General features: G+C 39.3%; 1 protein-coding gene across 2 annotated transcripts in view; it reads right to left on the bottom strand.

The window, feature by feature from the left end:
* The window catches only part of LOC106515087 (CUGBP Elav-like family member 3), a gene marked incomplete at both ends in the record, with an annotated part of 37510 nt that overhangs the window by 3729 nt on the left and 16668 nt on the right, over positions 1-17113 (bottom strand). For both annotated transcript variants that reach the window (XM_014004706.1, XM_014004707.1), the window contains 2 exon segments: positions 380-508; positions 979-1027. In XM_014004706.1, coding sequence (XP_013860160.1) covers positions 380-508; positions 979-1027 — 178 coding nt within the window.

Raw genomic sequence — 17113 nt, 5'->3', positions numbered from 1 at the left:
AATTTACATAATCGACATCAATTATTTCAACTAATCGGTGCAGCCCTACTGTCAACGCTCTCTGGTTTCATTTAAAAGAGTCGATCATCAGATATTGTCCAAGATTAACCTTCAGGGTGGATATAGCTCGCTAGCAGCCTCGCAACGAGGACCTATCCACGTCATCATTTACCCAGAATGCTTTGTGTGTAAATAAAATGGCTCAGTCCAAGTTAAAACATATTTTTAAAATTTTTAGTTTAAAAATGATAAAAACTAAACAGCCTACAGTATTTTTAAAGTCTTTGTTTTACAGTTAAAATATATGTTTATTAAATAAAGTCTAATGTTACAACTAATCGTGGATCCATTTAAACATGTCTACATGAATGTAATCTACCTTTGCTTGTGCCATCTGGTCCTCTCAGAACAGTACACTCCTCTATGCTGCCAAAGGGCTCAAACAGCCTTCTGACATCCTCGTCGCTCTGTTGCTTTCCCAGCATGCCTACAAACAACTTCCTGTCCTCTGGGAGGCAGACAAAGAGGAAACAGAAAACAGAAAAACAACTTTAACTTTACTTAAACTTGTGATAAGTATACCAGTAAAGGTTGGAGCTGTAGAAGTAACTGTTAGTGGAAGCCTATAATCACGTCCACCAGGGGGCAGTGTCGGCTTTAAACACTTAGAGGGGAGCAGGAAAGAGTAGCAGCGAGTCCAAGAGTCTGCCAAGCACCCCTGCTGACTTCTACTGTCTCTGTCTGATCCAGATCGACACCGTCTATTTGTCACACTTTGTCTGTGGGTGGACACATTTTAGCTCGAGCGCAGAACATTTTAAAACCCTTTTTATATTTGACCAAAACGTACGCAGACCTGGGTTTTTATAGAAAAGGTTACAGTGAAACGTAATGTCAGTCAGCCTCCTCACAATGTCAAAAAGTCACCTGTTTGTGTGCGTTTTAGTGTGTGTGTGTGTGTTTTAGTGTGCGACTCACCTCCTCGGCCCTCACTGTCAGCCGGTTTTACCTGGATTGGTCGATTCATCTAAGGGACAAACAGAAAAAAGACGTCAACAAAGAGGCTCGGGTTGAAGAAGTCTTTTCAAATGTCTTGTTTTTGTTCTCTGTGCGCGCTTTTAGGTCAGTCTACAGTAATATTTTTTCCTTTTAAAATAAAAAAACTACGTTCAAACAAAAAATAGAACACTGAAATTGAAATGGCCGGCTTCAAAACATTCAAAAGTGTTTGTTTTTCACCCAAATGTTTTAGTTAAGGAGCTTAAAGTGCCTGTGACATCAATTTTTTGTAATAAACATGAATGCATTTTTGGAAAGATAACACTGATAACATGTTGCAAAACAAATTTCACATCACTGAGATGAACGGTTGTTGAGATATTTGGATGTGAAGAAACAGGAAGTGATGTCAAAGGGGAATGTCTGCATGTAAGCAGAGCGTTGTTACAAAAGCTAACAATACAGAAGAATCTGATGTTTCTTGAGATTTCTTTAGTCGCTATCAAAGAGAGATGAAGAAGAGCTAAAGTTTAAACAATTTTGTTTTAATAAACAGAGACCAGCACGTTTATTTTATTAAAGAGTTCCCTTTTGATGTCACTTCCTGTTTCACTCTGGCTGAGCCAAATTCAAAAGAAAATAGGCCAGTTATGTGACAAAATGGGTAAAATTGTGTATACTATGCCAATTTTCTTAAGAATAAAGTAGCTTTCTTTGACTTTTTGTATTTCAAAGATAGGCGTGTCACAGGTACTTTAATGTGTCTGAATCCATTTGTTTGTTTGTTTTTAGTCAGAATAAACCCAGTTGTCCACATTATTGTCTGCTCTGTGTCTCACACTGTTTTAGCTCAGGTACCTTTGATTTCTCACACACACACACACACAGAGGGATTGAGAAGTGGCGAGATTAGGAATGCAGGCTAGCTGATCTGGATTACAAAAGATGTGAGGATTAGATGAGGGAGGAGAGGACGCCGAAAGAGAAGAAGCAAAACGGGGGGAGAGAGATAATGTTGCAGAGCGCATCAAAGGAAACGGGCACAGCCAACTAAAAATAAAAAGGGGATGAAGGAAACGAGTCAGAGGGAGAAGCCTGGGGGACCCCAGCTGACTTCGATCGCCTGAAAAGGGCAGGTGGCCAAGAGGAACCCGGGGAGAAAATGGAAACTATAGAAGAAGAAAAAAAAGAAGTATTACATGAAAAGTGAGACAGAGAAAGGCCAAAATTGACGGCATGAAAGCAGAGCTGCCCCTGAGAGATCGTTCAGAAAAATAAATGTGAAAAAAATTGAGAAAGGAAATACATATTTTTTAAAAAAGTGTGTTGGGGGTCCTGTCATAAAAAATCTAAGCTACAGAGATGCTGCTACTGTCGGGAAACGTTCACTGCAAACACAATCTGATCGCCTCCTTTCATACACCCCTGAGGTTGTGCTCATTCATACATTAAAATAGATAAAACCACACACACACACACAGACTCACAATGCTTAGTCATACCACTGAGGCAAACAGACAATGTGTTGATGCCTGGGGCCTTGGGTGGGGGGGAAGAGGAGCTACAGAACGATGGCGTCAAAAAGAGGGAAGGAGTGCTGAGAATAAAATAAAAAGCAAGAGGATGGATCCAGATTCTAGAGGGATGGAGACAGGAGAGAAGACTGAAGAGGAAGTCACATTTATGAAAATGAAAAGAAAACACGACTTTTTCAAAATAACATAAACTCTTTGTCGGTAAAAAAACTGGATGGTGTTTAAAAATGGTACGCACGTTCAAATCGAAGAGGAGTTTTTGAGAGATGGGGAAATCAGGAGGACAGTGGGCGACAGAGAGAAGGTAGAGGAGGGAAGGGATGAGAAGGAGAAATGGATAAAGGTCCCAGTGGGGTGTTAAGGCAATGTAATGAAGCTGGTAATTGAGGAGAGGGCAGAGCAGAGAGGCAAAGATCCATGCATTTGATTAATCAGCTCTTAGCTGTCACCACAAAGCTATTGATCCGAACGAAGCAAGGCCGTCTCACAAGACACAGACGCTAAAACATCACACACTTCTCCGTGAGACCCGTACACCCTAACGTGTCGCCAAGCAGAGAAGAGGACGTGTTTTCAACCCTGAACACCTATATTGACACGAGCTGTCAGTATGAACACAAACTTACAGGAAGACTCACATATCAGTATCCACCTATCCATCCATCATATCCTTTGTCCTAATGCTACTGCTGTCCGTCCACGCTGTCATCCATCTTGGCCCAGCAGCTCATTGATCAGCCCCGTCTTGTCCATTGATTTGGGATTCTGCTGTAAAGCAGGGCTGATTGTTGCAAAGATTTGTGTCCACTAACCTTTTCTCTAACCTTGCATCAATCTGTCACCATTGTCAGCTTCTTCCACTATTAAAGCCTATCCAAACTCAGCTCTGTTCACGTTAAAACAAGCCCGCCCAGCCCTGGTAAGTCCAAACACAGTCTGAACACACAGTCAGAGCAGACTCTATCTGCTGAGGAGGCTGAGGTCTTTCGGAGTGCAGGAGGTGCTCCTGAAGACCTTTGTTGACACAGTTGTGGCTTCATCCATCTTTTATGGCACCGTTTGTTGGAGCAGCAGCTTATCTACAGCTGAGAGGAAGCAGCTGGATAAGCTCTTCAAGAAGGCCAGCTCTGTGCTGGGACGCCCCCTCGAACCAGTGCAGGTGGTGGGAGACAGAAGAACTCTGGGTAAAATAACATCAATGACAGAGAACGTCTCCCACTCCATGCATGGAACTGTGGCTGAACTGCAGAGCTCCTTCAGTGACAGACTGCTGCATCCTAAATGTACAAAGGAGCGTTACTGCAGATCCTTCCTTCCATCAGCTGTTAGACTCTACAACCATCAGCTGTTAGACTCTACAACCATCAGCTGTTAGACTCTACAACCATCAGCTGTTAGACTCTACAACCANTCAGCTGTTAGACTCTACAACCATCAGCTGTTAGACTCTACAACCATCAGCTGTTAGACTCTACAACCATCAGCTGTTAGACTCTACAACCATCATTGCTCCTAACAATCTCGATAATCATCCATGTTTGTGTTTGCACATCAAACAACTCTACCTCTCAATCATTACATAAATAATAACCAGTGATAATTGTACATTGTTTTTGCGGTCTTGGAACACTGACTTCATGACTGAGCTTGACTCATTTTGCACACCGCCTTGGATCACGAGCCTGTCATGACTTTTTCCTGTAATTTTTGTATTTTTCTGCACAGTATTTTTAAGCACAGTATCTGCTTCTATTTTCATTTTTATCTAATTTCATCTTGATAGTCTGGTACAGTAATTATTATTATTATTTTGATCTATGTTTATTTTTAATTGTTACTATCTTTAATTTTATTATTATTGCTACTAGGGATGCACTGATACCAGTATCGGGTATCGGTCCGATACCATGTGCGTTAACTMGTACTCGTACTTGTAAAAGTGCTCCGATACTACAGGACCCGATACCAGCTTCATTTCACTCAGTTTGTGCATAGACGCTCTAAACCAGCAGGCGGCGGAATCGCGCAACAGACTTAATGCCAGCTGCATAAAAAAACAGAAGAAGAAGACGACGACCACGTTAGCCGAGCTGAACAAACTTTAACAAGCAAGCAGTTTGTAGAGGAGGCGTTATGTCAGCGGTGTGGAGGTATTTTCAGGTGACAGTAGTAAGACGTCATCCCTGCTGTGACCGTGTTTCTGAGACTCCTAAACAAAGACACTGGTGAAGATCACAGGATCAAAACAATGAAGTCCACTTTGGCTGCAGCTGTCAAGAGGCGCTTCACTGATGCTGAGAAAAACCCCTCTACTGCATCTCAACTGTACTGGATCCAAGGTAAATTAAATAAATAAAAATGATTAAAAATAATAATATAAGCCTTGATTTGCCTAAAAATATTTTTTTATTTTTATAAACGTTTATTTGCCAAGTAATCTGATGGAGGAAAAATCATTATGACCAAGCTACAACATGTTACAAATTAAACATTTATTACTTAATTGCAATTAATTTAACATACTACAAAGTTTATTTAGCTTAGTTTATTTATATAGTTGATGGTACAATGCTCTAATATTCAGTGAGGGACCTGTAACACATTTTAGATAACTTGAGCCGATCATTAAAATTTTTACATCTACGATGAAGATGGCATAAAAAATAAATCAACTGGAAGTCTCTTTTAGGTGTTTTAGGTTTATTTATTTATTTTTTGTACATGGTGTCATAGTATGGTTATATGACAGTAAAATGGTTTTAAACCAATAGTAATGTACTTTGTTTATTTATGTTTGAAGTGCCTACTGAAAATAAAACAGTTTAAGTTAATTATAAGGATTTTTAAGGATATTAATTAGTACTTGTATCGGTACTTGGTATCGGCAAGTACTTTAATGTAAGTACTTGTACTCGTACTCGGTTTTCAAAAATCTGGTATCGGTGCATCCCTAATTGCTACAGTTGATAATGACACATAGCAATATACTGTTTCTGTGGATTGATGTATCTGCTGCTGCTACTATACCTGAATTTCCCCACATGGGACAATAAAGGCTGTTTCTATTCTATTCTATTCTATTCTATTCTATTCTATTCTATTCTATTCTATTCTATTCTAAAACATGCACCTTGAGACGTTACGATCTGAAGAGCGAAATGGGAATTTTAGAATTCAAGGTATTGAGAAAGACGAGGAGGGGGAACCTGAGGAGGAGCAGCAGGTGAGGAGAACGCACGGCACAACGGCGTCGGAGAATCGGCACGGCAACCGGCCCGTTGCCACGGCAACCACGTGACGGCACACTGGGTAGGTAAACAGGGATGCTGGTTGCCAGGGGCAACTGCTGTGCTCTTTGGGTAAACAAAGAAATTAGTGCCGGAGAACAGTTCTCCGGCTTTGTGCTCTGCATCGAAACGTCCCTGAGCACATTATTCTCAGTGCGCTCTGAAATAACAAAAACAATTTTAAAAAATTAGGAGCGGGAGCTCCGAGCACGAGTAAAAAATCTGCATTGGAAGGAGGAAATGAGCAAGGCAGGAAATTTATGGAAAAATGAAAAGATGAGGGCAGGAAATAAGAGAGCCAGGGAACTGAATCTATACGTCATGGGGATTTAAATTCCCACGAGCCTGAGGGAAAACGCAAACAGATCCAGAAACTCTTACATCAGACTGAGCCTCAGCCCCTCCCCTTTACTCTAACCACACACTCCCTTCATGTCAAATTATCCTCTAATTACTCACGTTCCAATTAGGAGTTAATTAACAGTAACCATCTGCAAACGTGTACATGTAAGAAGAGGCTGGCTGGTATTGTAGACCCCCGCTGCATACTGAGAAGCACCTCCACGGAGTTTCTGCATTCCTGAGGAGAGCGAATGTGAGGCGAAGCGTGAGGGCATGTATGTGATACGTGACGGGGCAGCGCTCGCTCCTGCACGCATGACCAGACCCTGCATGCAAACACGGGTCCATGCAGCAGTGGTGAAACCATCATCTGCCCTTTTGCTCGCGCAGAAACAAACTACACACTTACAGTTAATCGCAGTCCCTGCAGTAATGCAGAGAGGATTGTACCAGGATTAGAGGATATTAAATCCTTGGATTATCCAATCAAATCTTATTTTGCACCCTCCCCCACCCATGCAAAATCAGCGGACCGAACCATTGCGCTTTGGTGTGAGGGACGACGATTATACGTGGGAATATTTGCAAAACAAGAAATCATAAAAATGGAAATTATGCTTTTTTTGTTTGTTTTTAAGAACAAAACATTGAAGGAGTGTTTTTCCATAGCAAGATCAAAAAATTTTTACACCACAGCACTTGTGTTTTTTTTTCCTCACACATGGATATTCACTCTTCCTCCTCTTCAAGTTTCCCTCTTCATCCGAACACTTTCAGATGTCCATTTTTCAAAGTGCTTAAGGAATAAAGCTATTTTTATCCCTCCTCCATGATATAACATTATATGTGCTTCTCCCTCTCTGCTGGAGTTCCTGTCCTTTTACTCCCCGCTCTATAATCTCTCTATATTCTGCCTTTTAATGGAGCATTACAGTTTGTGTTTTATTCCATTTTCATACATTTAAACACGTTCTGAATGCTGCATCAGTTTACCAAACATTTATGCTGATTAGGCAAAACCAAAACTGCACTGTTGTTTTGTTTTAAATATAAATAAATAAATAAATAAATAAATAAATAAATAAATAAATAAATAAATAAATAAATAAATAAATAAATAAATAAATAAATAAATAAACTTATGATATTAGGATGATCCAGGTATCAAAGGCAGGAATCTGAAAAAGTAATTAGGTCATTTTGACCAAATTTGACTTGATACTCATTTCGATATGATGGCTCACAAATATAAATATAAATTGTTTAAGTTTTGATGATTATTCCACAAATGAAAACTGTCATTAAAACTCTAATTTAAGGTAATATATGAGCAGTACAACATATAATATTTTTTTTTACCACAGTAGGATTTAATGTAATTTTTTGTCCAGTCATAAATCAGACTTTGTGTTTTCTCGTTCACATCTGGATGACAGTAAAACGTGAGAAACAGAGTGGAGCAGCCCCTGTTACCATTTCTCCGTACCACCACGTTATGCGTTGCATCCCTCGAGTCGCCTAGCAACCTCGCATCTCGCTCAGCTCCGTTGCCTAGTAACGGGAGCCTGCAACCATAATACAAGCTCCTGTGCCCATCCCCCCCTCCCTCCTCCCTTCGCTCTCATCCCCTGGCTTCTCTGTCACTCTGGTTCCATTCTTCACACCTGAGAGGTCTGCCCTCCATCTCCTCCACTCAGCACCTGGGTTATCTGGCAGTTAACCCTTCGTCTGCTGGAGCACCAGCTCTCTCTTCACACATCATCTCTTCCCTCTCGTCCTCCGTAATGAAGACATCAAACCATGCAGGAAGCAGGACTACTCACCCTGTTGATCCCTCGAATATTACACTGTTTGCGTCAAACCCCAATGAGAACATTCTGCATGCAGCGCCGGAGCACTCACTGAAATTTGATCTTTTTGGATTTAGTTCAGCGTAATCTAGCGGCACTATAGCGGATAACCGCCGGGCCCGTGCACTTGGACCTTCTTTCTATTTCAGGGCGAGTAAGTCCTTTGGGAAATGAGCTGGTGAATTAAAAAGGCTGCTCAAAGCCACACAGATTCACCATTGCTGAAATCTCATATTTGCAGAGATTACATCCAATACAGAGGCTGTGACACGTTTTAGAAAGCTCAAACTGTTGTGGAGGTGGACGGGGCCCCGTGATATTAAAGTGCTTGTGACAACAAATTTTTGTAATAAATGTGAATGCATTTTTGGAAACAGAACATTGATAACATACTGCAAAACAAATTTCACGCCGTTGAGATGAACAGTTGTTGAGATATTAGCATGTGAAGAAACAGGAAGTGATGTCAAAGGGGAATGTCTGCATGTAAACAGAACGATGCTAAAATAATTAGAGAATTTGTTTCTTTAGATTATGTTGAGTCACTATCAGAGAGATGAAGAGTTTAAATATGATTGTTTCAATAAATACACTAGAGAATTTCTTTTGTTAGAGTTCCCCTTCGATGTCACTTCCTGTTTCACTTTCCTGAGCCAAATTCATGAGAATATATGCCAGTTTTGAGACAAAATGGGTAAAATCATGTGTATTATGCAAATTTTCTTAAATATAAATGTTTTCTTTGACTTTTTGTATTTGAAGGATAAGCACGTCACAGGCCCTTTAAAGAATAATAAGCAGATGGTCAGTGAGTTCCAATGAAAGCAAAGAGTTATGGTAAAAATATACAACAATGCTCAATTTTAAAAAGTCCGTGACTTAAAATTATCTTAATAAATATGTATGCGGTTCTGAAAAGACAGCATTTTGCAAAAATAAAAATAAAAATACGTAAAAACAACCTGAGATGAACGGCTGTTTAGAAGTTTTCACGAGCTGTAACAGGAAGTGACAACAAACAAAAATGCCTGCATGTAAACAGAGCATCACTACACTGGCTAACAACAGACAGGAGTGGAAAATATTATGTTTTTTTAGATGTTTTAGATGTTTTTTTTAAGATCATTTTGAGTCAATTTCAGAGACGAATAAGAATCAGAGTTTGTATAAACTTCTTTGTCGTCAGTTCCAGTTGCACCGGCGGTAAAAAATGTCAGTTATGTGGCAAAATGGCTAAAATCATGTTTATGATGCCAATTTTTTTAATACAGAGTTGTTTACATCAAATTTTTAAAGACACCGTCCAGCATCCTGGTAAATGAAATAGCATCTTTCTAATCAGCCTTTAAATTTGAGTTTTCTAACAGGTTTCTCTTAAAAAAATAATAATTTTAATTCTAATACTTTAATTTTTTTCCTTTGAAATTGACCATTTTCCTCTGCTAGCTGTTTTTGCACCGGGAAATTCCCTCGTATAAAGTTTGGCATAATTGTGAAGCTTGGGGACATGCCGTTTTTATTTACTTCCTATTTATACTTATATATTTCTACAATGACGATTTTTCATTTAAAACAGTTGAAATTTTTCCCAGGAAAGAAATTTCCACCAAGTTTGCCCTTGGGTCAGGCTATCCAATGTGCAAAACAATGGAAAAAAATGTAAGTGAACGCTAAATATCTCATGCTTCAGCTTGTTAAATGTAAAACTTCCTGTCAGTTTATTCAGAAAGAAACTGAACGAGCTGTCATCAGGAAAAAAGACGGTCCTGAATTTGCAAAGATATATCTGAACAAACCACAAGACTTCTATTTTTGTCTCTTGGACTAAGATCAACGGAGATCCTTCTCTGTGATGCACAACCTGAAATTTGGTCAAAAAGCAAACGCAGCATATCAGCACAAACACCTCAGCTGTCGAGCAAAGTGTTGTGTAGTGATGACTCTGGACTTTTTTGCAGCCAAAGGACCTGGGCACTTGCACTCATTTAGTCGACAGTAAACTCTGTACTAAAGTATCCTGGAGTCAAATGAGGCTGAAAGTAAAAGTTTGATCCCAAGAACACCAACAAATGTAAAGCAGAATAAAAAAACTATAAGAAAAATACCATTGCAAGGGCCTAAAAGAGCGTCAAGCTTTAGGAAACAAATGCTTGTTTTATAACTGCCATTGTATTTTTGTACACCATATTTTTTCTACTCTGTATTTTATAATAACTCCTTTTCTTTATTTAGACCGGAGTATCTGATATAAATAAATACCCTGATTTATAAAACCACATCTAAAAGAGGGCAACTGTGATAGCTTGTTGTTTAACTCTAAGCCACTAGCTGTGTTTCCATTACAAATATGCACAAAACTTTGTCGATATTCTATTAATGTCGAAAAACACAGTTTCACAACTGTGGTGTTTCCATTAAGTAAGAAATGCTATTAAAGTCACGTGAATATGTTTGATCTCGTGATAAGCCATTACAAACATGGCAGCGATGGATGTAAACACATAGCATGTTGCTACCACGACACTAGCGCTCATCATCAGAGGAGACGTCGGCGTCTTTTATCGAGGCTTTCCAGAGACAAGTCCCTACTTGGGAGCGGCTACGTATGCTGTGTTTTTGGGAAATTGTAGTCGGTGAGTTTACTATTTTATACTACTTCTGTGATATTACTACTACTTCTACTTCCTGTTATCTTTTTTGTCATCATCTTTTTCACCAGTAGAAACAGACGGTTGTTGATCACGTGACTCCTGTGATGTGAAAAAATTGTTTCCATTGCAGTTTTGCAAAAAAAAACACCAATTTTGATACGGCCGAAATATGACCTCGTCCTAGAGCAAAAACATTTTGTCAAAATACGTAATTTTTTTAAAATTGACGTGTTTCCATTGAGCAAATTTATTTTCGAAATTCTAATTGGCGCATTTTCATGGTCAATGGAAACGCAGCTACTGTCTTACAATAATATCTTAATTTTTTAATCTGATCTTAATGCTGTTTGTAAAATTTAACATTTATCTTTTGATATCCTTCATATCGTTAGGATATTTCCGAAACAACAAAAACAGTAAAGACAGATTTAAATTTAGACGGTGGATTAGTGGTTAGCACTGTTAAGGTCTTGGGTTCAAGCCCTGGTTTAGACCTTCTGAGTGGATGTTCTCCACATGCTTGTGAGTTTTCTCCGGATCGTCCAGTTTCCTTCCACAGTCCAAAAGCATGCAGGTTTAGGCTGCCTTTAGCCCAGGCCAGCTCTGAAAAATAACTCTGTGATCTCATGGGATTTGCCTGGTTAAATAAAGGTGAGATATATAAATATAAAATTTGCTCCTATGTGGAAGAGGCCTCGAAGTTTATCTATGTGACAAACCTGAACTACACTTCAAATCTCTTTGACTTTTAGACGTGTATAAACTCCTACATATCAGTGTAGTAGTAGAATTGTTATCCTGTGTCTTGTTTGTGTTAAAGTGAAGTGGGAAAATAAAGGTAAACTGAAAATTACAGAGTGTTCGGACCACATAAATGAGATAGAGTGGGGTAGAACAGGATCCAGTGTCTGGCGTGAGTTTTGCAGGAAAAGCATAAAGAGATTTTTCATTGCCCCTTTCCAGAAAAGGTATCGGGAAGTTGGGGGTATTTTTGGAGAAGTGGGGTAGATAGTGCCAGCCATTCCATATTTTTTGGCACTGCCAAGCCATCCATCAGTACTGGTATCAAATCCATGAACATACAGAATGTCATCTAACTAGCTGCGAGTGAAAAGGCTCTCACGAGGAGAGACTCAAACCTGAACCACCAACAACTGAAGACTGGATAAATGTGCAAGAGATCTACACAATGAAAAAATCTGTCTTTCTCTTAAAGTACAGAGGGGTACCTTATATAAAATATAGACAAAGTGGACTAAATATGTTAATCCTGTTGGGTATGAGTTTGAATAAACCTTCCCCCTCCATATGTTGGCACTGATTTAAACACTCTTGATGTAACTGGAACTAGGCCACCCTGCCACCAGCTGCCAAATTCTGACGTTTTTTTAATCTAAACATTGTAAAATGTTGAAAAAATGTGAAAGCAAAGGCCATAAAAATAGTAATCCAACTAAGTTCATCGTGTCTAAATATTTAATAAATCCTAAAATCTTTCTTTTCAGAACATCAGCTGTGACACCTCTGATGAAGATGGAAGTGAAACGTCGTGTATCTGAAGAGACATAAAATAATATAAATAGTTATGAGGGCTGCACCTTCCTAACTTTTCAGAGATCGGCCGATCCTTAGATAAGATCGATGAAAAAGATCAGCTTTTCTTCCTCCACAAAACCTGAAAATCAGCCACTATCCTCTTTTGCTTTGCTGTGAGCACTCCTTAATATCCAGTTAAAACAAGTTTGTATTGTTTCAAGGGTTTTGTTCCAAGTATTTCAGTAAAATAACATTTGAACATTGAAGTTGTGTTGTGACTTTATAACTAGGGAGGTCCCGATCAGATACTCAGTATCGGTATCGGTGGCAGATATGGCCATTTTTTTGAAAATCGGGTAGAATCGGATTTAGTTGTGTGATCGAGCCGATCCAGTTTTCAGCATCATCATGCTTTACAACTGCCGTTAAGAAGTCAACGCACACAAGTACGCAACCATGTCCACAGTGTCGGAACACTTTTCAATGGAAAACAATGGTGCTGAAACTGCATCTTGCAAAATCTGCAAACTGATGTTTCTGGTGGTGGGAACAGCAGGGCTCGCTTTAATACCACCAACCTTGTCACTTGGAAAGAAATAAAGAAACAAAGCTTTCGGATCCGTATCGGAAAGATTAATAATTTTAAAAATCGGATTGTATCGGGAGGCAAAAAATCTGTATCGGGACATCCCTATTTCTAACACCTGACTTGGTATCAGTCAAAATCAGAATCGGCAGGTCAGACGTTTTACAGATTGTAATCGGCAAGAAAACTTGAATGGGTGCAGCCCTAACAGTTATACTATTGTTATATATCATGTGCTTTTTCAATAAAAAGATGATTGTTTTCATGTTCTTTTAGTTCTCAGTAGCTGAGAGAATATTTAGGAAGTGTGTTGATCTAAATCAGTTATATTCAAGTGTTTCAGCTTCCTTCTGTCAGAGCAAAAAGGCCAGAGAGTTGAGAGCAGGGTGAAGCTGAGTTAGAGAGGGGGACCCCTGATTGGAGGTCAAACCCCAGGTGCAAATAAAGTCCCATCATCCCCTCGCACGCCTAATCACATGCACACATAAGCAGGGACACACGGGTGGCCCCCTTTGACAGATGTCTCTCTTTAAATTGATAGAAGTATGTCCTGACTCCCCTCCACCCATCCCTCCGCCGCCCGGAGAAAAGCCTTTCTTCTACAACACCGCCCGCCTGTCCCTTCCTCCACGCTCATTACAGAGAACTTTTGTCCCGCTTCCTCCTCGTCTCTAACCCGACCTCCTCTGCTCCGCCCATGTCTCACCCTGCCCCCTCCCTGTCTGTACATCCCCATTCATACCTAACCTCTTCAAGCCTCTCCCGAATCTCCTTTTCATTAATTCACAGATTCTTTCACCCCCTCTACACGAGCCAGTTCTATATGGCCACATAAATATTACATGCAACAAGGCGTCTGGTCTTCAAACTGTGGGATGTGATTAAAAAAATCTACAAACTTGTGTCGATATGTCTCAGAAGCTGCGTTTCCATTGACCATGAAAATGCGCAAATTAGAATTTCGAAAACAAATTTGCTCAATGGAAACACATCAGTTTCGAAAAAAAAATACATTTTTCAACAAAATGTTTTTGCACTAGGATGAGGTGGTTTTTCAGCCGTATCAAAATTGGTGTTTTTCACAAAACTGCAATGGAAACACKTTTTTCACATCACGGGAGTCACGTGATCAACAACCAGCTGTTTCTACTGGTGAAAAAGACGATGAAGAAGATAACAGGAAGTAGAAATAGTAGTAATATCACAGAAGTAGTATAAAATAGTAAACTCACCGACTACAATTTCCCAAAAACACAGCATACGTAGCCGCTCCCAAGTAGGGACNGGTGCGAGGCTGCTAGCGAGCTATATCCACCCTGAAGGTTAATCTTGGACAATATCTGATGATCGACTCTTTTAAATGAAACCAGACAGTAGCTGCGTTTCCATTGACCATGAAAATGCGCAAATTAGAATTTCGAAAATAAATTTGCTCAATGGAAACACGTCAACTTCGAAAATAAATTATGTTTTTCGACAAAATGGTTTTGCTCTAGGATGAGGTGGTTTTTCAGCCGTTTCAAAATTGGTATTTTTCGCAAAACTGCAATGGAAACACGTTTTTCGCATCACGGGAGTCATGTGATCAACACCCGGCTGTTTCTACTGGTGAAAAAGATGACAAGAAGAAAACAGGAAGTAAAAGTAGTAGTAATATCACAAACGTAGTAAAATAAAATCGTAAACTCACCGACTACAATTTCCCAAAAACACAGCATACGTAGCCGCTCCCAAGTAGGGACTTGTCTCTGGAAAGCCTCGATAAAAGACGCCGACGTCTCCTCTGATGATGAGCGYTAGTGTCGTGGTAGCAACATGCTATGTGTTTACATCCATCGCCGCCATGTTTGTAATGATTTATCATGAGAACAAACCTATTCACGTGACTTTAATAACATTTCTTACTTAATGGAAACACAGCAGTTGCAAAATTGTGTTTTTTCAACATTAACAGAATATCGACAAAGTTTTGCGCACATTTACAATGGAAACACAGCTAGAGAGATGAACAGGCTAAAGTGACTGTGACAAAACGTCAAAGAAAATATATTTATATATAAGAAACTTGGAATAATACACGATTTTACCCATTTTGTCCCATAACTGTTATATTTTCTTCTGAACTTGGCTCAGCCAAAGTGAAACAGGAAGTGACATCAAAGGGGAACTCTTTAACAAAGAAAACTCTGGTCTTTGTTTAATGAAACGACACTATTTGAACTCTGACTCTCTCTGACAGTGACTCAAAATAATCTTAAGAAACATCAGATTCTTCTCTACAGTCTGTGTTATCAGCTGTTGTAGCAATGCTCTGTTTACATGCAGACATTCCCCTTTGACATCACTTCCTGTTACTTTACAGGCAAATATCTCAAAAACTGTTCATCTCAGCGACATGAAATTTATTTTGCAATATTTTATCAATGTCACCTTTTCAAAAATGCATTCATATGTATTACAAAAATTTGACGTCACAGACACTTTAATGTAACAGAAATTGATGCAAGAAGTTGTTGATATTTGTTGGGTTTGATTCCTTGAACAGATTAATCATGAAATATATTTTCTGTGCTTTCCACAGTATCAGTTTCACATCTTCTAAATATTATTTACATGTTTTTTTCTTTTTTACATGTTAACATTTCAGAACGCAGACTTCAATTTCAAATTCTGTAAAAAGTACAGGTTCGTAGTTTTAAACGGGCACATTTTTGTCGCCTCTGCAGTGAATTTTTCATTAGAGGGAATAAAGAACGAGCACAGATATTTCCAAGTCAGCAGCCATTTTTCTTTCTGTAAATTTGGACGGAGACGCTCCAGAAGCTGGCTGCGTTCACAAAGCAGATGGTGTGTGATATGGACTTAATTCAATTTAAGCTCAGAATCTGAGACTCTGGTTTGGCAGGGAAGGCTTTGACACAACCTGCAAATCATGTGTCCACACAAGCATATTTGTCCAAGTGGCAAACATAGAAACGTTCCCAGTGTGTGTTTGTGTTCTCATTTGGATTTTCCTGGGATATTCGCTGACCTTGTTCTGTGTGTGTGTGTGTGTATGTTTATGTGTGTGTGAGGCCTTAAAGAGCCTGCCTCTCCAGGGACAGGCTTTATGAGGCTATGATTAGATCCTGCCTCAATTTGGTGGTGAAATATGAAACAGGCGCTCTTTCTCTCTGCATGTTTCATGCATGAACGTACCCATATACGTAAAAACATTTAAAAACATCACTGGGAATAAATATTCATAGGATTTTCTTTGAAATAAAGAGGAATGCCTGAATGAGTTGTTACAACGGCTAACAACAGACTGCAAAGAATCTGATGTTTCTGTGGATTATTTTGAGTCTTTATCAGATAAAGAAGAGTCAGATTTATAAAGACCAGGAAGTTACCCTTTTTTAAAGAGTTCCCCTTTGACATCACTTCCTGTTTCACTTGAACTGCACCAAATTTAGCAAAAAATGTGCACGTTTTGTGACAAACTGGGTAAAAATCATATGAATGATGCCAAATTTCTAAAATATTAGGATATTCTCTTTAATTTTTTGTCAAAGTCAAAGAAAATATATTTATATTCAAGAAACTTGGAATAATACACATGATTTTACCCATTTTGTTCCATAACTGGCATATTTTCTTTTGAACTTGGCTCAGCCAAAGTGAAACAGGAAGTGACATCAAAGGAGAACTCTTTAACAAAGAAAACTCTGGTCTTTGTTTAATGAAACGATACTATTTGAACTCTGACTCTCTCTGATAGTGACTCAAAATAATCTAAAGAAACATCAGATTCTTCTCTACAGTCTGGCTGTTGGCTGTTGTAACAACGCTCTGTTTACATGCAGACATTCCCCTTTGACATCACTTCCTGTTACTTTACAGGCAAATATCTCAACAACTGTTCATCTCAGCGACATGAAATTTATTTTGCAATATTTTATCAATGTCCTCTTTCTAAAAATGCATTCATATGTATTACAAATATTTGACGTCACAGACACTTTAAAGCTTGGGTGTTAGCTGTACATCCTGTGCTCTGCATCACCCCTCTCTGACTTCTCTTCTTCCTGTCTACGTTCCTCTCTCACACCAAGTCGAATATACACCTGTCCCTCTAAACTCCCGTCCCGCAAACGCTGGGGATAAAAATAGAAAAACAGCCCGAGGCCTCGGATGGGGGGGAGCGATACACATCACAAACCCCATCAGGAGAGAAGAGATAGAGGAGGAGGAAGAGATAGCGAGAGCACAATAGCAGAGAGTGACAGAGAGAGAGAGAGAGAGAGAGAGAGAGAGAGAGAGAGAGAGAGAGAGAGAGAGAGAGAGA

The sequence above is a fragment of the Austrofundulus limnaeus genome, unplaced genomic scaffold (assembly GCF_001266775.1).
Source record: "Austrofundulus limnaeus strain Quisiro unplaced genomic scaffold, Austrofundulus_limnaeus-1.0 Scaffold26, whole genome shotgun sequence".
In the NCBI taxonomy this organism is placed as follows: Eukaryota; Metazoa; Chordata; class Actinopteri; order Cyprinodontiformes; family Rivulidae; genus Austrofundulus; species Austrofundulus limnaeus.
The sequence above is the reverse complement of the archived record's forward strand: the minus strand, read 5'-3'. Positions and strand labels throughout refer to the sequence as shown.